At 45.0% G+C, this 17,937-nt stretch overlaps 1 protein-coding gene across 6 annotated transcripts in view; it reads right to left on the minus strand.

Moving 5' to 3' along the window:
* Positions 1 to 12,760: 12,760 nt before the first annotated feature.
* The window catches only part of LCLAT1 (lysocardiolipin acyltransferase 1), a 192,713-nt gene continuing 187,536 nt past the window's right edge, over positions 12,761 to 17,937 (minus strand). For 4 of the 6 annotated variants that reach the window (XM_072770666.1, XM_072770663.1, XM_072770662.1 and 1 more), the window contains 2 exons: positions 16,996 to 17,085; positions 12,761 to 16,816 (listed from right to left, as the gene is read on the minus strand). In XM_072770666.1, the coding sequence (XP_072626767.1) occupies positions 16,314 to 16,816; positions 16,996 to 17,085 (593 nt within the window). In that variant the 3' untranslated portion in view covers positions 12,761 to 16,313. The remainder of the gene's footprint in view (positions 16,817 to 16,995; positions 17,086 to 17,937) is intronic. The other 2 variants (XM_072770667.1, XM_072770665.1) reach the window with 1 other exon arrangement.

Genomic DNA, 17,937 nt, shown 5'->3' on the forward strand with positions numbered 1-17,937 from the left:
CCAAAGTAGACTAAATAAATGCAGGTCCACTGGGTGAATGAGCAAGCAGACCTGAGCTGCTGACTGGATCATGTCTGCCCCCTCGACCTTTTCTTTTTTTCTGGCTCTATTGGAATATTTATTAACATAAAACATCTGTAAATTTAAGGTGTACACCATAATGATTAAATACATGTATATATTGCAGAATGCTTACCACAGTAAGGTTAATTTATGCCTCCATCCCTTCACATAATTGATTTTGTGTGATGTATATTTAAAATCTACTCTCTCAACAACTTTTAAGTATATAATGCAGAATTGTTAATTATAGTTACCATGCTGCACATTTACCCATAATTTATTTAAGTCGTAGCTGGGAATTTGTACCTTTTGAACCAAGGTCTTCCTATTTCACCCACCCCTAGCTTCTGGCAACCACCATTCTAGTGTCTGTTTCTATGAGTTCAGCCTTTTAGATTCTGCATATTAAGTGAAGTCATACAGTATTTGTCTTTCTCTGTGTGACTTATTTCACTTAACACGATGGCCTTGAAGTTTCGTCCATGTTGAATGGATGTATGTACACCACACGTCCTTTATCCATTCACCTATCGATGGACACTTGGGTTGATCCCACCTCTTTTTTTTTTTTAATTTATTTTTTATTGGTGTTCAATTTACTAACATACAGAATAACCCCCAGTGCCCGTCACCTATTCACTCCCACCCCCCGCCCTCCTGATCCCACCTCTTGGCTATTGTGAATAATGCATCTGTGAAGAGTAGAAACTATCCATCTACATGGGAGTGTGGATATCTATTTGAGATAGTGCTTTTATTTTCTTTGGAAAATATCTAGAAGTGAGAATGCAAATTCAAATGGTAATTCTATTTTAAATTTTTTGAAGATTCCCTGCCCCCCCATACTGTTTTACATGGTGGCTGCACCAACTTAAATTCCCAGCAAGGGGTCCCTTTCCTCTGCATCCTCACAATACTTGTCATCTCTTGTCTTCTGGGTGATAGCCATTCTGACAGGTGTGAGGTGATATCACACTGTGGTTTTGATTTGCATTTCCCTGATGATGAGTGATATCAAGCATCTTTTCATTACCTGTGGAAACATCTTCTGTGGAAAAAATGTCTATTTGGGTCCTCTGCTCATTTTTAGTCAGATTGGTGGGGGTTTGGTTTGTTTTGCTGTTTGAGTCATATGAGTTCCTTATGTATTTTGGATACCAACCCCTTTTCAGAGAGATAGTTTATTTTCTCCCATTCAGGAAGTTGCCTTTTTATCTTGCTGGTTTTCTTTTGCGGAAGCCTCTCGATCTTTTCCAACCTCCTCCCTCTGAGCAAAGAGACCTGACTTTGGGTATGTCCAGTTCTTCACTATTTTCTGACGAGGTTTATTTAACTAAATTCCCACTCCTTCCAACATCTAGAAGAAGTTCTTAAAGGGGCTCATCCAGCTCCACCTCTGTCAAGATGCAGTGAGCATTTGAGGGCTAGAGCTGGAAAGTGAGTCGGTCAGGGTTAGAGAGAGGCAAAGCTGCAGCTGGCCCTGGCTGCTGGTTGGAGGGCATGCTCCTGCTGCCCCCTGGGATTTGGGGCCCGGGCTACAGGATCCCGGGGAACAGTTCCTTGTCATTCCTTGGGTTCCCCAAGAGGCCGTGACCCTGCATGGGTTGCAGTCTAGCCTCTGCATGGCCTGGTTGCTACAGGACAGCCTCTTGACTGAACCTGAACCTGCTGCCACCTGAAGCCTCTGGGAATATCTTGAGTGAGCCTCAAGGAGGATGGTCTTACTGTTCTGGGAGCCAGAGGGCAGCAGGCAGGAAGCTGAGGAGGATGCTAGAGAAGGGAGGGCATCTGAGCTCACTGTACGGAGGGAGGGAAAGATGGTTCCAGAGGGAGCACTTCACAGCAAACAGGAGAGACGATGCTAGGGTGGGGGGTGTGGAATGAGGATGCAGCAGCAGAATGGAAGCTTGAAGGTAGCATCACTGTTCAAAGTCCACCAGTCCAGATAGAAAGGGTTAAAGCAGGGGCCCTTGAGCCAAACCTACCAACCTTCCAACCTTGGCCAAGTCACTTAACCCCTCTAAACTAATTTCCTCATCTGTAATGTAAGCACAGCAATGGTACCTATCTGCAATAGACTTTATTTGGTAAGCTGTGATCCTACCCTGGTAAAATCCCCATCCCTACTGACTTTGGGGGTGGCTCTGCGATGAGCTTTGTCCAACAGGACTTCCACAAGGGTGGTGCCAATGGAGGTTTGCTGAGAGCTCGCACATTGGAGCTTGTCCCCTTGGAGCATTTCTCCATAGAGCCCAACCACCATGCTGTGAGTGAGCAGGCGGGCAGGCAGAGAGGCCCACATGGAGGAGAGTCAAGATTCTGACCAATAACTGCACTGAGCCCCCAGCCCGGAGCCAGAACCACCTGTTAGCCATGTGACTGAAGCCATTATAGACCTTCCAGTGGTCCCAGAGCCCCAGTGAATACCTTGTGAGGCAGAAGAAATGCATAGGCAACCCACAGAATCATGAGAGATGATATACATGTGTCTAGGGCTTGGGAGGTGGTTACACAGCTCTAGAAAATCCAACACCATCTCATGGAATTATAGTGAGGACAGCAAGTGTGCAGCAAGCACTCCATAAATGTAACTGTTATTCGTACATGGGCTACGGTAATCCTAACAAGCCATGAAATATTAACTCTTGCTGTTATCCACACACAGACACTAATAAACAACGGGCATAATAGTCTGCAGTTTGAAGCACTTTCTCAGATATGATCCACATTATGACAACATAAGCCCTAACAGGATTAAGGGCCATGCCCAGGATGTCTCAGCTCCTAAGTGGCAGAGCTAGGACCAAAACTCAATCTCCACATTCCAAGTACCACATTTAACACAAGGACTTCCTCAGAGGCGGCAACAGTAGGTCTTGTCAAGAGTTGCAACATCACAGAGACTTAGCACTTCCCAGAAAAAGCAGACCAGGGACTGTTTCTTAACTGTGTGGTCTTAAGCAAAATACTTAAAGCCAGCCTTTTTCTCACATGCGGGAGATAGAGGTAATGCCCATGGCCTGGCTTTCTTCCATCAAGGGATGCCATGAGATTCGAATCAAAGAATGGGTTAAAAGGGACGATGGGTTTTCAGTGGTTTCTGTAAAATTCTGTGACAGGTTCTAATCTCTTCCCATCCCTACAGTGGTCATGTGTCTCCCACAGGACAATCTGGGATGCACAATAGACCCATAAGCCATGCCCTCTGAGCACTTGGAGTCTGGGAACATCTGACCCCTGCTGGGGGCTGGGGAAAAGTGCTGTTGGCCTCTATGACTGACCAGGCCTGGTTCTGGCCCTGGGCCCTGAGTAGGAGGAGTGGTGGGCAGACGCTGTCCTTTGTTCTGCCTGACGACATCCCATTTGGACATGTGCAAGCCCCACTCAAGGCTACTACCCCTTGACCTTCTTTTCATCCAGCCAAGAAAAATGACGCACTGACTCAGCCTCTCCCACCCTTGATATTTTTCTTCCTGGTCTCAATAGGAAGATTGTGGGGATGTTTCCCACAAAGTGAATGGGGAGCTCATGGCTTGGTTGAACGGCATTCTCCCACAGTTAAAATCTGATGACATCTCAGTCCTCAGCATATCCGAGTCGAGACCAAAAGGGCATGAATGGACAAGCCATGTGGCTCTCTGGGCAAAGAGCTGTCATGGCAAAAGGAACAAGCCACAAGTGCAAAGAATCTTGGGGCCAGTGTGTTCACCTCCTCTGGCTCCCCGACATCTTACCACCTCACATTACCAGAGCACAGTCATTGAACCCAACAACTAAACATGGATGGGATGATATTAAGGGATTCATGGGGCAGATTCAGATTTGGCCGGGATCTGATCCACAATCCCACTTTGTGTTTAGTTGTCTCCAATTCCTCAGTCTGTAGCCACTTTGAGTCTTTGTCACATGATCTTAACACTAGCCAGTTAGTTTGTAAAGTGTCTCTCAACATTTTGTCTCAAGTTTGCTCGTGATTAGGTTAAAGTTTGCGTTTGTGGCAAAAATGACTCTGTGCCCTTCTCCGGGGGTGCATGATGTTGGTGTGTCGTAGGCCAGGGGATGGTAACCGAGATCACCTGGCTAAGATGATGTTTTCTGGACTCCTCTGCCACAAAGTTATTTTTCCCTTTGTAATTACTGTCTTAGGGGGAGACTGTGAGGCTCTATAGATTTCCCATTTCTCATCACGTACATTCTACTTGCCAAGTTGACTATCCATCAATGATCCTTGCCTGCAACAAGCACTGTGGTGTTTCCCAGTTGGTAATTTGCTCTTCCTGTCATTTCTTCCACATTTACTAATTGGGATGCTACTGTAAAGGAATGTTCTGGAGTGGGGCCTGGCTTTCCGACGTTCTTGCTGCTGCCCAGTGGTTCTACCGTGCAGCCTGGGTTGAGATCCATTGATGAAGTGCAATGCCACATTCACAGATGAGGAAGCTAAGGCTCGGAGTGGGGAAAGCATTTGCTAAGAGTGAAGCTGTTGAGTTGGGGGGCACCTGGGACCACGGGCCTGGGTCTCCCCACTCTTCCCTGGCTGCCAAATCACATGCCAGAGCAAACAGACATTCTGGACGGTGGTGCTTCTGTCTGAGAACCCCTGTCAGTCATGTCAGAGAATCCATTAGGCCGAAGCAGTGTTACTCCCTGATGCCCCACCCTCTGATCGGTTACCATCTTGGAACAGCGCTTAGACATTTCTCACCTTCTTTGCTCCTGTTCTTGCTCACACATGCAAGTGTACAGCGGGGTTTCCCAGAGACTACCTGACAGGTGATACTCAACAGACTGACTGCAGAAGCAGATAGGGAAATGCAGTCTTCTGTTAAGCCAGACAGGAAAGAGATTCAAACAATAAAACAACAACATGCTTCTCACTAATTTCTTTTTTGGAAAATAGAGTTATCTGTCATAAGAAATGCATTATATAGGTTTCTTATTTTAATTAACAACATCTTAAGTATATGTCACAGTAAATGAAGATAGATAGAGCCCACAAAGTACTTTGGGCTTATCAATAATTTTTAAGACTGCAAAGAGGTCTCAGGACCAAAATGGTGTTCTAGAATATTCTAGAAAGGGCTAGAAAGGGGGGAAGCCCTTTCTAGAATATTCCAGCCAAATGGGATATAACAACAACAACAACAACAGACCTACCCTCTACCCTCTACCACCTTCAAATGCTCTAAGCCCTGGTGGAATGTCAAGGGCTCTCTGGTCCCCTGCCTCACCATAGTGCCATGGACGCAGGCTCCTTCTCTCTGACTTCCACAGAGATAAATACAGAACTTACCAAACGCACACAAGCAAATGGCAGTGTGCCTCACACATTGTGAAAATGATGGAGATTTTGAAAATAAATGAAAACTTTATAAATTTATGAAAAATAGTAGGACAATTAAAATATCTGCTAAGGAGGTCATCTTTGAAGAGGCCATGATACAAATGGAATTCTTAAATTGTGGCTGGATCCTGGGGAGAACAGAGAAATCCACCCAAAAGCCTGAATCCTCCTTTATCTACTCTGGCAGACAGGAGCAGCTTGCTCCGGGGGGTCTGAAGTGGTTTAGCCCCAAAGTTCAGGAGGCAGTGATAACAGTGTAGATCACATGTGGGCTTTTAGTTCAAAGGATTTGGGGGGGAGTTTTTTGAGCACCAGCTGTGTGTCGGTGCAAAGATTAATGAGATCCAGGCTCTGCGTTCAGGTATGTGTGGTGTCGAGGAGACGAAGGAGTGAGGCTTTGGGAGCAGCGTGGGGATGCTGCAGGGCTGCAGAGGCCCTCATGTCTCAGCCGGGCCTTCCTGTGGGCCACGAGCCTGGGACAGCATGCCTCCCAATCTGCCCTCAGCGTCGCCTGGCTGTGCAAGGGAACTGTGCCATGCCCACTCTGGGGAGGACTGGCTGCCTGTAGTCTTTAAAAAGCATCTGGTGAGTTCTATGTGCCGCCAGGGCTGAGGGCCATGATTCTCAATCAGACATTCCTGGGTCTGCTCATGGCCTCCAGCAAGGACTGGACACATAATTCATGGGGCCCAGTGCAAAAGAAAAATGTGAGGCCCCTAGTTCAGAAAACAATTAAGAGCTTCCAGATGGTGACAGAGCATTAGACTAAGTGTGGGACCCTTCTGAGCCCAGGATTCTGTGCCACTGCCCAGGGTGTACGCCTCCGAAGTCACACCTGGCTCTGCCTATTACAACCTCCTGAGAGGGACCCAGAGCTGACTTTCCACCCCAGTGACTGTCCTGAGCAGAATCACGGGCTGGCTTTTCAAGGCAGCTGGCCCTCCAGTCTCGTGTATCCTCAGAACAAATGAAGTCATCCTCACAGTGGGAGGCAGGCAAGGAAGAGTCGGGCTCTATGTTGGCCCACTCTTCTTCTCAGAATGACCTCATTCTTCCTCAAAGCCCCATGTGTGCTGGCATCTGGCTGCAGTCCCGACCACGCATCTGTCACTGCGCATTCACACCCTCTGAGCAGGCCGGCCCTTTCCTTGGCCCACTCCCCGTACCCATGGGGGCCAGCCAGGGGAACCCAGTCTGCTGCTGGATTCCCTGGCAAGGGCCAGTCACTAATGGCTATTTCCCAGACTGAAGAGATTAAGAGAAGACGGACTCTTTCTCTAGCCAACCCATGGCCAGAGTTCCCATTGTGAGCCATGGCTGTCATTTTACCACAGTTTCTGGAAATTGAACTAGGACCTGCTGCGTGAGTCCCCTGCCTAGCGCTGTGAGGTGGACAGAGTGGACACAGGCCTGGTGCCTTCTGTTACCCAGCTGTGTGCAGGGAGTCCCCAGTCCTGTCTGCACCCAAACTTTGGCACCAGGTACAGGGCTATGCCTTGGACAGGATGCCTTATTTACCCTCTTCATTTCTGTCTGGTTGGCTTCACACCTGGAAGGTGGTGCTTCATAAACAGTGGTTTTTGGGGAAGAAGGAAAGCAAACATGTATGTGGTCAGGAAGGGCAAAGAATAAAGCTTATTTATCTTGGCTCCCTCCCCAGTCCTAAGCCAGGGTCCCACATCCAGTAAGTAGTTAATAAATATTTACTGAATTAAATCACCTCATAAATCACCCCAGATTTCTAGAACATCTAAGACCAAATGCTTATTTTTTGAATGAGGCTTAGAGAGTGGATGCCCTTGGTCTGAGTTTGAAGAGGGATGCATTCCTCTGAGGCACCTGGGGAACTTTGACAGTTCCTAACACCCAGGCTGCACATCTGACCAATTAAATCAGAATCTCAGAGGGGTGGCGGGGGCGGGGGCGGGGGGTGGGGAGGCGGTGCTGGGACAGGTATTAAAGCTCTGCAGGTGATCCAGGTAACCTGGTTAGAGAGCCCCGGCCTCCGACGGAAACAGACAGAGTCTATGCCTGGGGACCAGGTCAGAGGGAGCACTGACTGTGCCTGTGTGCTCCCAATGAGCAGGGGCGCCCGGGAGGTCGCTGCAAGGAGACTTTCAGGGAGACTTTGCAGGTGGACATCTTTAGGGAGAAGAGCTGGGCATATGAATGCATGCTCATCTTGTGTCTACCTGGCATTTTGGCTGGAAGGTCCCAGGACGGGCTGAGGGGCAGCAACTTGCCCTGGGACAGGTCCTTAGCTTTTAGAGTAAGAGGTTTGCTCAGAGCCCGGCTGCTGTGAAGAAGCTGGTATGAGATGGGGCCCCTGCACACCACACCCTGTTCTTATTGTTGTTCTTCTCCTTTTTCTTCTTCTCCTTCTCCCTCCTCCTCCTCTTCCTCCTTCTCTTCTCCTCCTCCTCTTCCTCCTCTTCCTCTTCTTTTTCAGATTTTTAACATTTGTTTATTCATGAGAGTTGCAGAGAGAGAGGCAGAGACATAGGCAGAGGGAGAAGCAGGCTCTCTGTGGGGAGTCCGATGTGGGACTGGAGCCCAGGAACCCAGGATCATGACCTGAGCCAGAGGCAGATAGATGCTCAACCACTGAGCCACCAGGAGCCCCTCATTTCTTCTTTAGATACCTGCTGCTTTCTTCCAGTCAGAGCTGAAACATGTATGGATCTCTTGAGTTTGGTTAAGTAGCAGCAATTTCTTTCTATTATTCAAATGGATACAATTTAGAAAGACCAGAATGATGTACACTTGTACACCTACCATGAGATACGTAACCATCCACTTAGGGCTCTGCTTATCTATTCATCAATTCATTCTGATTATTTTCAGTTCAAATTTAGAATTGTGGGAATTTTCGTTAACTGTAAAATTTTTATATTTATGTATTTTTGTCTTTTACAGTGAAAATCTTGGGTCCTAGCTACATCATAATTACCCATATGATTTATCTTAAAATAAATGCAATAATTTCAGGGGAATCCCTGGGTGGCTCAATGGTTTGGTGCCTGCCTTTGGCCCAGGGCATGATCCTGGAGTCCCGGGATCGAGTCCCACGTCGGGCTCCCTGCGTGGAGCCTGCTTCTTCCTCTGCCTGTGTCTCTGCCTCTCTCTCTCTCTGTGTCTCTCATGAATAAGTAAATAAAATCTTTTTAAAAATGCAATAATTTCAGAAAATAGATATGATTACTAACAATGTGATGACAGAAACAATTTGAGATTTTTTTTGGTAATACTTTTTGTCCTTAGGATGTATAATATACCCTATAATTACCCAAAGTAATTCCTCTCTGCAAAATTAATCCACAAACTTGATCTGTTAAGTTCACTTGCTTCATTTTCCTTTTGATTTTTAGAACTTGCTTTCTTATGTTTTAGTTTAATTTTATAATTATGTAAAACATGAACTTGATTGCCAAGTCAACCTATAGTACAAAAGAAGATTTTGTAAAAGAAGTCTAGTGTCTACTTAAGTCTCACCCATCATGTTCCCTCCCTCCTTCTGTACATTGCCATTTTACTTCTATGATTTATGTTTTAAATTTATTAAGTAACTAGCTCTTATTTTTTTTAAAGATTTTATTTATTTGAGAGAAAGAGAGAGAGATAGTGAGAGAAAGCATGAGCGGTGAGGGGCATGTTCAGGAGGAGAAAGAGGCAGGCTTCCTGCTGAGCAGGGAGCCTGACTCAGGACTCAATTCCATGGCCTTGGGATCATGACCTGAGCCAAAGGCAGATGCCTGACTGAGCCATGCAGGTGCCCCAAAGTAACTAGTTTTTAACATGAGTGCATGTGTATCTGTGTGGCCTCACCTTCTTCCATAAAAGGCGGCATGACTATACACATTGCTCTCCACCTTTCTTTTCTCACTTAACAGAATATTCTAGAGAAAAGTTCCCTATCAGTGTCTATAGATGTTTATCACGCTGCTGCACTGAACTCAGTCGTCCCCTACTATGGGCATCTAGGTTACTTCCAGTATTTTATTCTTACCAATGGAGCTACCATGAAGAGTTTTGTGCATGCATGGTCCATTTGGGCCAGTATCTTTGGGATAGATTTCTTAAAGTGGAATTATAGGACAAGGGTAAATGCATAGTCATTATGTTAGATATTGGGAAAGTTTCCTCCATATGGGTAGTTAGAGGAAGATAATTCATTGGACATCTTCTTGAGGATGTTACAAGTGTCTACTCTTAAGAGTTAACATGCCAATATATTTTGGTAAATCATATCACTCAAAACAATTTGATTCTTGTAAAGAAACAATAAAAATAATCATTTCCCAGAGGTGGATGGGCTTACATTTAAAATTTTTTGTTGTTAAAAAAATTTTTTTTTATTTTAAATTTGTAAATTTACAGGATCCTTCTTGAATGACTTCCAAGGAATCACCAGTAAGAATTTATTGTGCAAGAAGAATGGATAAGGTGCTGGGCTAAATGCTGTGTGGTATAAGAGAAACGTGAGGCATCCTTATCTTGGCTTTCCAGAAGCTTATACTCTGGCTGAGGTGATAAGACTGAAAAATAACTCTAACATAAGATAGTATGTAATGTAGTCAAGTGAGAATTGCAGAGAAATGGCTCCATGGCAAGAGGATATTTCAAGCTAGATTGATTAGGAAAAACTTCAGAGAAAAAGTGGGATTTGACTGGTCGTGGGCTGATGACAGAAGTGCTTCACACATGTGAGGGCTCTGTGCAAAGGTGGGAAGGGGGGCAATGGGCCCACGACGTTTGGCAACCAGGTACATTCACGGGGAAAGGCTCGCGCCTGGGGACAGTCCTAGGGACCGGTTGGCTGGGTTGGGAGGAATTGGGAGAGGTTGTTTGGCAGTCAGCTGGAGGCCACTGGGGGCTGTGAGAAGCAGGGTCTACTATCAAACTGGGTTGGATGTTCTGAGGTTGGTGTGCAGAGCTTGGAGTAGGGACAGCTGATAGCTGGTCCACAGAATTGCCTGATCTGATGCACCGGGAAGGAAGGGCACACCTGGAGGCACACGTGAGTGACACTGCAAGAGCCTGCCTGTATGGTGCTGGGAGACAGACTCCAGAGCTGCAGTGTTGATACCTGAACACATCCCTATGGAAAGAAAGACGTTGTCAACTCTATCTTGCTTGAGCCTGGGTACTCTGTATGGAAGCAGTGATTGGAGAATTCAGATGGAGCAGCTGTTGATGAGATGGTCTATGCACAACTATGGAGATCACCTGGGTTCCCAAATACCCCCAGGAGTTGATGGAGAAGCCTTCCATGGTGCAGGGCTAGGAACCCTGTCTGGAAGCTATGCTGACCTGCTCCAACTGCACTGGGAGGTGTGGGAGTTTTTGCAGTTGAGGTGGACGTCCAGCCATCCAACATCATTCCAGCCTATTCTCAGTAACAGTCCTCTTAAAATCTGTCCCTCCTCGACACTGTCCTGGGACCAGGAAGAAACTCCATCCCTGCTCCAAGAGGTGGCAAACAACCAGGGATACAGCCCATATAGTATTTCTGTGCAAGTAAGTTGTTCAGGAATGAGCACTGAAACTCAGTTTAGGATTTTTGTTGAGCCACTGGGGAAGCAGTCCCCTTGGCTCTTTCCCACTGGGGTTGCACCTGAGAGGGTGTAGGATGAAGCCACTGCAGGCATCAAGTCCTCATATGGATCCTGTGAAGCAAGTCACACAGCTAGGAGCTGCTAGCATGTATGTATGTATGTATTTATCTATCTATTTATTTATGATAGACACACAGAGAGAGAGAGGCAGAGACACAGGCAGAGGGAGAAGCAGTCTCCACGCTGGGAGCCCGACACGGGACTCGATCCCGGGACTCCAGGATCACGCCCTGGGCCAAAGACAGGCGCCAAACTGCTGAGCCACCAGGAATCCCCTAGAAATTTATTTTAAAAATGTTTTGGCATGAAGAGTGCATCGCACATGTGTAGATATATCTTCTATATACATTCCAGGGCTTACTAGCTGGCATTTGAAATGCCTCATCAGAAAGCCACACTTCACATGGAGTCACTTTAAACCTTTATACAATTTATCAGTGATGTGAGCAATGTGAAAGACAAGTGAATCTCTAGAAAGACTACGCTCTCCTCTGTCCCCTTTGCATAAACAGAGTATAGAAATCCCACCAGTCTGTTGGCCCAGTCTTTGAAGCCAGCTCTTGTGGCCAGTGCCCTTTTCAGAGGATGACATTGTGGGTTCCCCTCAGAGTGAATCCTTCAAGCAAAGCGCTTGCAGAACCTGAAGACAGTGGTGGTGGGCAGGGGCGGGGGCGGGGGGCATGACACATACAAAAAAATTCTCCTCTGCAGGGAGAGAGATTTTCCCTCTACCTTTCTGGATTCTTGGCTGAGACCCCGGTAATAAAAGATACATTAACAAAAGAAAGACAATCAGAAATTTATCAACATGTATCTCTCAGGTATACATAGAGATAGCCAAGGAAAAATGAGTAACTCCCAGAGGTGCCTTAGAATTCAGGATTAGAATTCTGGGAAGGGGGAGGGGGAACAGAGGCCTCTTAGTGGGGAGTAAATGGCTTTTAGGAAAGATAAACTAGAAGAATAGATGGGAAGTAGGATGTTTTGTGATGTTTATCTGGGTGTGGTGTTGATTTTTTTCTCTCCTGTGACAGGAGTCTATCCTCACTGGTTGATGAAACTCCCAGAGAAGGGGTTTATGGCCATTGAGTCTTTTCGGAGACCTGGTCTTCAGGCAGGTAAGGGTGTTCATAGAAAGCCTTTTCCTCCAATTGCTGCCTTTCAAGTGTGCCTACAACTCAAAACCATCAACATACCAAAGTGGTCTATTTTGGATGGCATGTGCTCAACTTGTCGTGTTTTGGGATGGCATATTCTGCTACCCCTCAGTTCCATGATTTCCATGCATCTGTATTTGCTAAGCACATTTTCATGTATTTGTCAGGCTCTTCTAGAGAATTTGTTTTCACAGCTACATAGAGTAGAACTCTGACTGTGATGGGGGATGCGTATAATCCCATTTTACCTCTTATAGCAGGTGGTGCTAGTATTTGCCATTACAACCCTACCAAGTGTGAAATGACCAAACTGCCTTCAGAGCTAAGCTGACAGAAATGGAAGAAAACCAGGTTCTGATGACATTCATGAGGTCTGAATTCAACTGTGGCCCCTAGACTTTTTCAATTATGGAAGCAGCATATTCCCTTTTTGTGAGCATTTTTTTTAAACATCTGTGAGAGTCCTAACTGATGAGCTCTTCCTTAATGCTACATACCATAAGACCATAACAACATGGGAAAACACAGCAACACTCAGTCATTCCAGCAAAGACAGAAACATGACACATGGACAAACTGTATCCAATTCATTCCACTTTATTCTGGGATGTAAATTACAGATAACACAACTCACAAACATACTAGTGGACATTGAAAACTAAGGCCATTCTGTGAGTTATTTTTAAAACTTGGTGTTTCATACATAATCTTTTAAAAAATAAATTACTAAAACCAAGATTCTCTTCTGAAATAAAAACTTAAGTACAAGACCATTTTGGGGCCATCTCCAGTCTGAAGCTCATCGCATGATAAGACCATTTTTGTTTCCTATCGCATAAATAACAGCACTAAGGCAAAGGCTACCTCAGCAACAAGCTCTCCTCTCCAGATGTCCCCACAAAGTAGTGTTTACCACAGTGACCAGTGTTTACAAGCCATTTTCCTCCCAGTGAGTAGCTAAAAGAGACTTTGACCTAAGGAACACATTGCAGAATTCTTGGAACCAGAAAAAGAAAGGGACCCATAACTAAGGCACTGAAAGCACATTATTTATATAAAGAAATGTAAACAATTTAATACCAACAGGCTCCCTCCATTAGAGTTTCTATTATAAAAGTGCACACGGGCATCCTGGTCGGGCCCAGAGCCTGCAGGCCAGGTGCAATTGGAGCGTTACCCTTTCTGCAGGATTTGGTCTTGGCCACCAAGGTCCAGCTCCCGAGATGGTGCTGAGGAAGTAATTCATTTCAAAGTGATGTGAGTGGAAGCTGGTATTTCTCCCTAATCTGCGTGTTCATAGTGTAACAAACAAGGAAGAGCTTTAATAGGAGTTTGAAATTACGTGCTCTGTTTAACATTCTTTTTCTTCCAATCTTTTACCATGTTCTCCTACTGATTTGTACAGTGATTCTGGCCTGCTTGTCAGAGCTGTCTGGTGAAAGAACTTGCAGCCTCATCGGCCCCCTAACTTGTAGTTTCCTATCTTAAGTAGAATGGTTCATGTCCCATATAAACCACTTGCTTTGTTTGAAACATTTCTGAATGGTAAAGACTGAACAGTTGGACAGACGGTACTGTAAACATTTCACAGTCCACTGAGCCAGTCTTCAGAGGACTGAAAGAGCAGTCAGTGGGAAGTGTGCGTCTAGACGCGGCAGAACAAGGGTTACTCTGAGTCCAGAGAGAGGAGGTGGGAAGGTGTGGAAGGGGTCATTTCTGAGGCCGATCACAACATTAAAGTTAAATTAATTTCTACTTGACATTTTGTTACCAATTTTTACAAAGCTCTAAGTTCCAAATCATCCGCTGAGTAGTTCTTTAAAAAAATTTTAAAAGAAGGCAGATATGTAGGAACATAAATAATTACAACTTTTGAAAGAAGCCTTACTGCAAGAACACAAAGACCCCAAAACACAAAACCAGAAAACCAAACAAAAAGAAGCAACTTTTTTAGTTTTGAAGTTATCATTTCTGATTCTGAAAGCAGGTACGATGTCTGTATTCCCCTGTAGAGTTTTGGTACATATGAATTTTGGGTAGGTAAAACAAAGTTTGCATTTTATCATGAACATGTCTTTTATGATCAAAAGAGAACATTTTTTTAAAAAAGGAAAGAAAAGAGCTTTCCTCCTGTACTGGCTTCACGCTCTTCTACGGAGGTCACACATGAACAAGCATCCAAGGAGCTGGAGGAAGGGCGCTGGACACACTACAGCATAGACATGTGTGGGACAAAGGACACGGCATTTCCCCTTTGCCCAGGACAAATGCAGGGCTGATTATAAAATTCCGTGTTTCCAAATATAACCAAAATTATAGGAGGTCTGACAGAAATCTAAATTAGAAACCTCTTTTATTCGAGGGGGAAAAAAAGGTTAAAGAAGAAAAACACCTTAAGAACCATGGGATTAAAGAGCTGGGGCTGGAGCAGGCGTGCATAACAACTAATTAGTAGCTCTTAGCAGGAGTGAAAACAGCCGGGGGAGCGGGGAGTGGTTTAATAAAGGCTGGCGCGCCTAGGTGCGGCACTAGCTAGTTCTCTTCCTCCGAGCCAGGGATGTATCAATAGGGTTCTGCGCGCGACCTGTTCTTTCTCCTCTGTAAGTTCAGCTCATAATGTGCTTACCTTTCATGGCAGTGCAGGTTTCAAATGTTGGGTAAAAGTCATTGTTGAGCAAAAATGGGTTGTAATTAAGGAGAAGGCATTTGTGCCAAAAGGGTACATAAAGCAATAGCTTCTGAGGCTGGTTCAAGGCAGGAGTAAAGTGGACAAGTTTGCTAACAGCTAAAGACCTTTAATTGCCTATTTTCTGTGGCTCTGACCAGCGTCTCCACTGTATGATAAAAACAGTGGTGCACAGCTCCAGCAGGGTGGAAACAATGACCACGATTTTTCTGCCTCAGAAGGACATGGGTGCTGTTGGTTTGCCGGATTTTCCATGGACTCCAAATGTCAGGAATATTTAGGCAAACAACTGATTGGTCAAAAGTGGATTTAAATTTTAGTACTGAAACAGGAAGGACTAAAAAGACAGCGAGCCCTCGTTATCATTAAAAAGGGGTTCATTTTTCCTGTTATTTTAGTTTTTAGAGTAAAATCTGTCAAGGCTGCAAGGGTTGAATAATTTAGGCTAAGCCATTACTGCCCTGTCTGCAAGCGCTGTTGCTGTTGTTTTAATGGCAGATGTTAGATACCCATGCACGTACAGAAAATACAATAACCTTCCTTTTTGGGCCAGGTTTTAAAGAAGTATTTCAAAAGACACAACTTTAAGAGTTTGACTGCAGTAACAGAACCTTCTACACATTCCTTTAGAAAGGTAAGTGACTTGATATAGACCGTTTTTAACGCAGAAAAAGCTACACCTGCCAACAAGCGCTGGGCATGCAAGAGTAAGTACAAGTGAAGAACTAAACTGTCTTAATTCCAATCTGTAAAAATTCAAACTAAGGTTTCTAAGTGGAGAGCCTGTGGTTGCTCCCTGAGAAATGTCCAGGTCTTACTATATCCATGGGATGAAAGGGCACAGGTGGTCTTCTGATGTCTGGGGGAGTGCAAGACTAACTGCCTGGGTTTAATGAGTAATGAAGAACTTCCTATCAAAATGGGTGCTGGGTGCATGGCTGAAGGACAAGAGATTTCTGTTTTCTGGCCTTAGGGAAGGATGCAATGGTTTGATTGGCGTAGAAAAGCCTGTGGACAGTGCTGGGGGGAGGGGCCGGGAGGAAAGGCCCTCACTTCCACAGTCAGGTGCTGGCACTTGATTTGAGCCGGCCCCGAACCCCAGACCTGCTTCTTGTCTGGGGAGTTTGTGAGGAAATGGGATTGGGCCTTTAGGAAAATCTTGTGGTACCCTGTCCGTTAACAGCCCAGTGGTTGCTTAGTGATACTCTGGCCCTAGTTATTTTATAGCAATTGCTCCCTGCTACCTATTGAAATTACATTCAGAGATTTAAAAAGAAATCGTATGTGTAGCAAGATTTTCCCACAAAACTAAGTGCAAAATATCTTTAACAAATAATGATGGTAGTAGAAATATTTGACATAGTCATGCAAAAATGCGTCTCCGTTTACAAAGGCTCAACACATTTCCAAAATATCCCCTTGGCTATCACACTGTGAACCTCATGATCTCACTCATTTTTCTTCGCATTTAAATGCGGCTGTTTGTGAAAAAACCGGTAACATGCAAGTTCAATGATCTCCAGTCCACCAAATATTCTTTCTTGCAGCACAAAGAGAACAATGGTGATGATAAAATACCACCGAACAAGACTGTAGAGATATATGAGGAGGCACATTGCAGGGCTGAATAGGGTCCAGTAAATTATGGAGAGCAATTTGACCACCAGGACCCTGAGTTCAGTCTTGCAAGGTGGAATTACAGTCTGTCCGGTAAAGTGAAAATTCTTCTCCCCTTGATAGAAGGAGCGCAGCCTCTCTTCCTTTTCCTCCCACCGTCTGTGGCACCAGAGCTGGAGGTCCTCTGCGGATGTGGGGAGGGCATCTACTGGGTACCTGCGCACGTGGAAGTGGATCTCCTTGGGGAAGTCTCCGAGGAGGAGGTGCCTCTCTGTCTGAGGAATATTGTGAGGGTACGCCACCGTGATGTCATGGACAGCATCAAGGTTCCTACCTAGGTTTTGGAGAAGATAAAATTACAGACCGAGTAATGATCAATGGGGGGCAGCAAGCCTGATTCAAACTACCAGGCAGAACCAAACACAGGGGGAAAAAATCAGGACATAGTGAGCCACGGTAAACAAACGAGGGTTATAAATACTGGTGTTCCCAGGCATTTGGGTAAATATTTACCAGTCATCTTCAGTTTTATCTGCTTGCTAATGACCATGAAGACCTTTAGAAAGAAATTATCTTCATTCATAGAAACAGTAACCTTCCATTCTAGGAAATGGATAAGCACACATTAAGTCAGGTTTGAGACAGAAATAAAAGAGCACAGGATTACCGCTTTTATACCAGCGGGAGTCACCTCTTATTAATAGACCTTTTCTCCAAGTAAAAACAAACTTTCTCACCTTTAACCAGTTACTACTACAAGTACTAGAAAGGACTCAGAATTCGACTTAGTAAAGTGACCAGAGACACATGAAAACTTCTATATGATTTTTTAATTTTTAATTGCTTTTCTGTGATTAAAAAAGTTGTGTGGTTTTTTTTTTTTAAACCTAAACCACTTAGTCTGAGTAAGACCCTAACCCAGTATACCATCATCCTTAGCAATCTCCCAATTAATTACTTTGGGGTTAAGTGTTTTTTAGCAAAGACACAGGCCAGATGCTGGAGACAGATGGATAAAACATGGTCTCTAACCTCACTCAAGAGAATCAGGGAGACAGGCATGCATAGTGTCCCCTAAACAAGGCAGACTGCACAGGTAAGGGGAACTAGCTAGGAAGGTGGATCAGGTGCAGAGTGAATGTCTTGCAGAGAACACAGTGGGGCTGAGGGCATCAGAAGTACCCTGCAGGCACACCTCCAGTAGAGGTCTTCACTGCCAAAGTTGAGAATTTGAACTCAATTCTGTGAGTGACAGAAAAGCACCTTAAAAGGTGGAGAACCACGTAATGATTTTAAACAGAGAAGGGAACAGAGTATGTTTCATTTTAGCAAGCATTACCTCAGGGGCAGTGACAAGAGTAGTCTAGAGAGGACCACGGGCAAGAGTGGTAGTAAGAGTAATCTGATGATCATGACAAGTCAAAAAATGAACGCAGGGACAAAGGAAGTGACACG

This window comes from Canis lupus, chromosome 12 (assembly GCF_048164855.1).
Source record: "Canis lupus baileyi chromosome 12, mCanLup2.hap1, whole genome shotgun sequence".
NCBI lineage: Eukaryota > Metazoa > Chordata > Mammalia > Carnivora > Canidae > Canis > Canis lupus.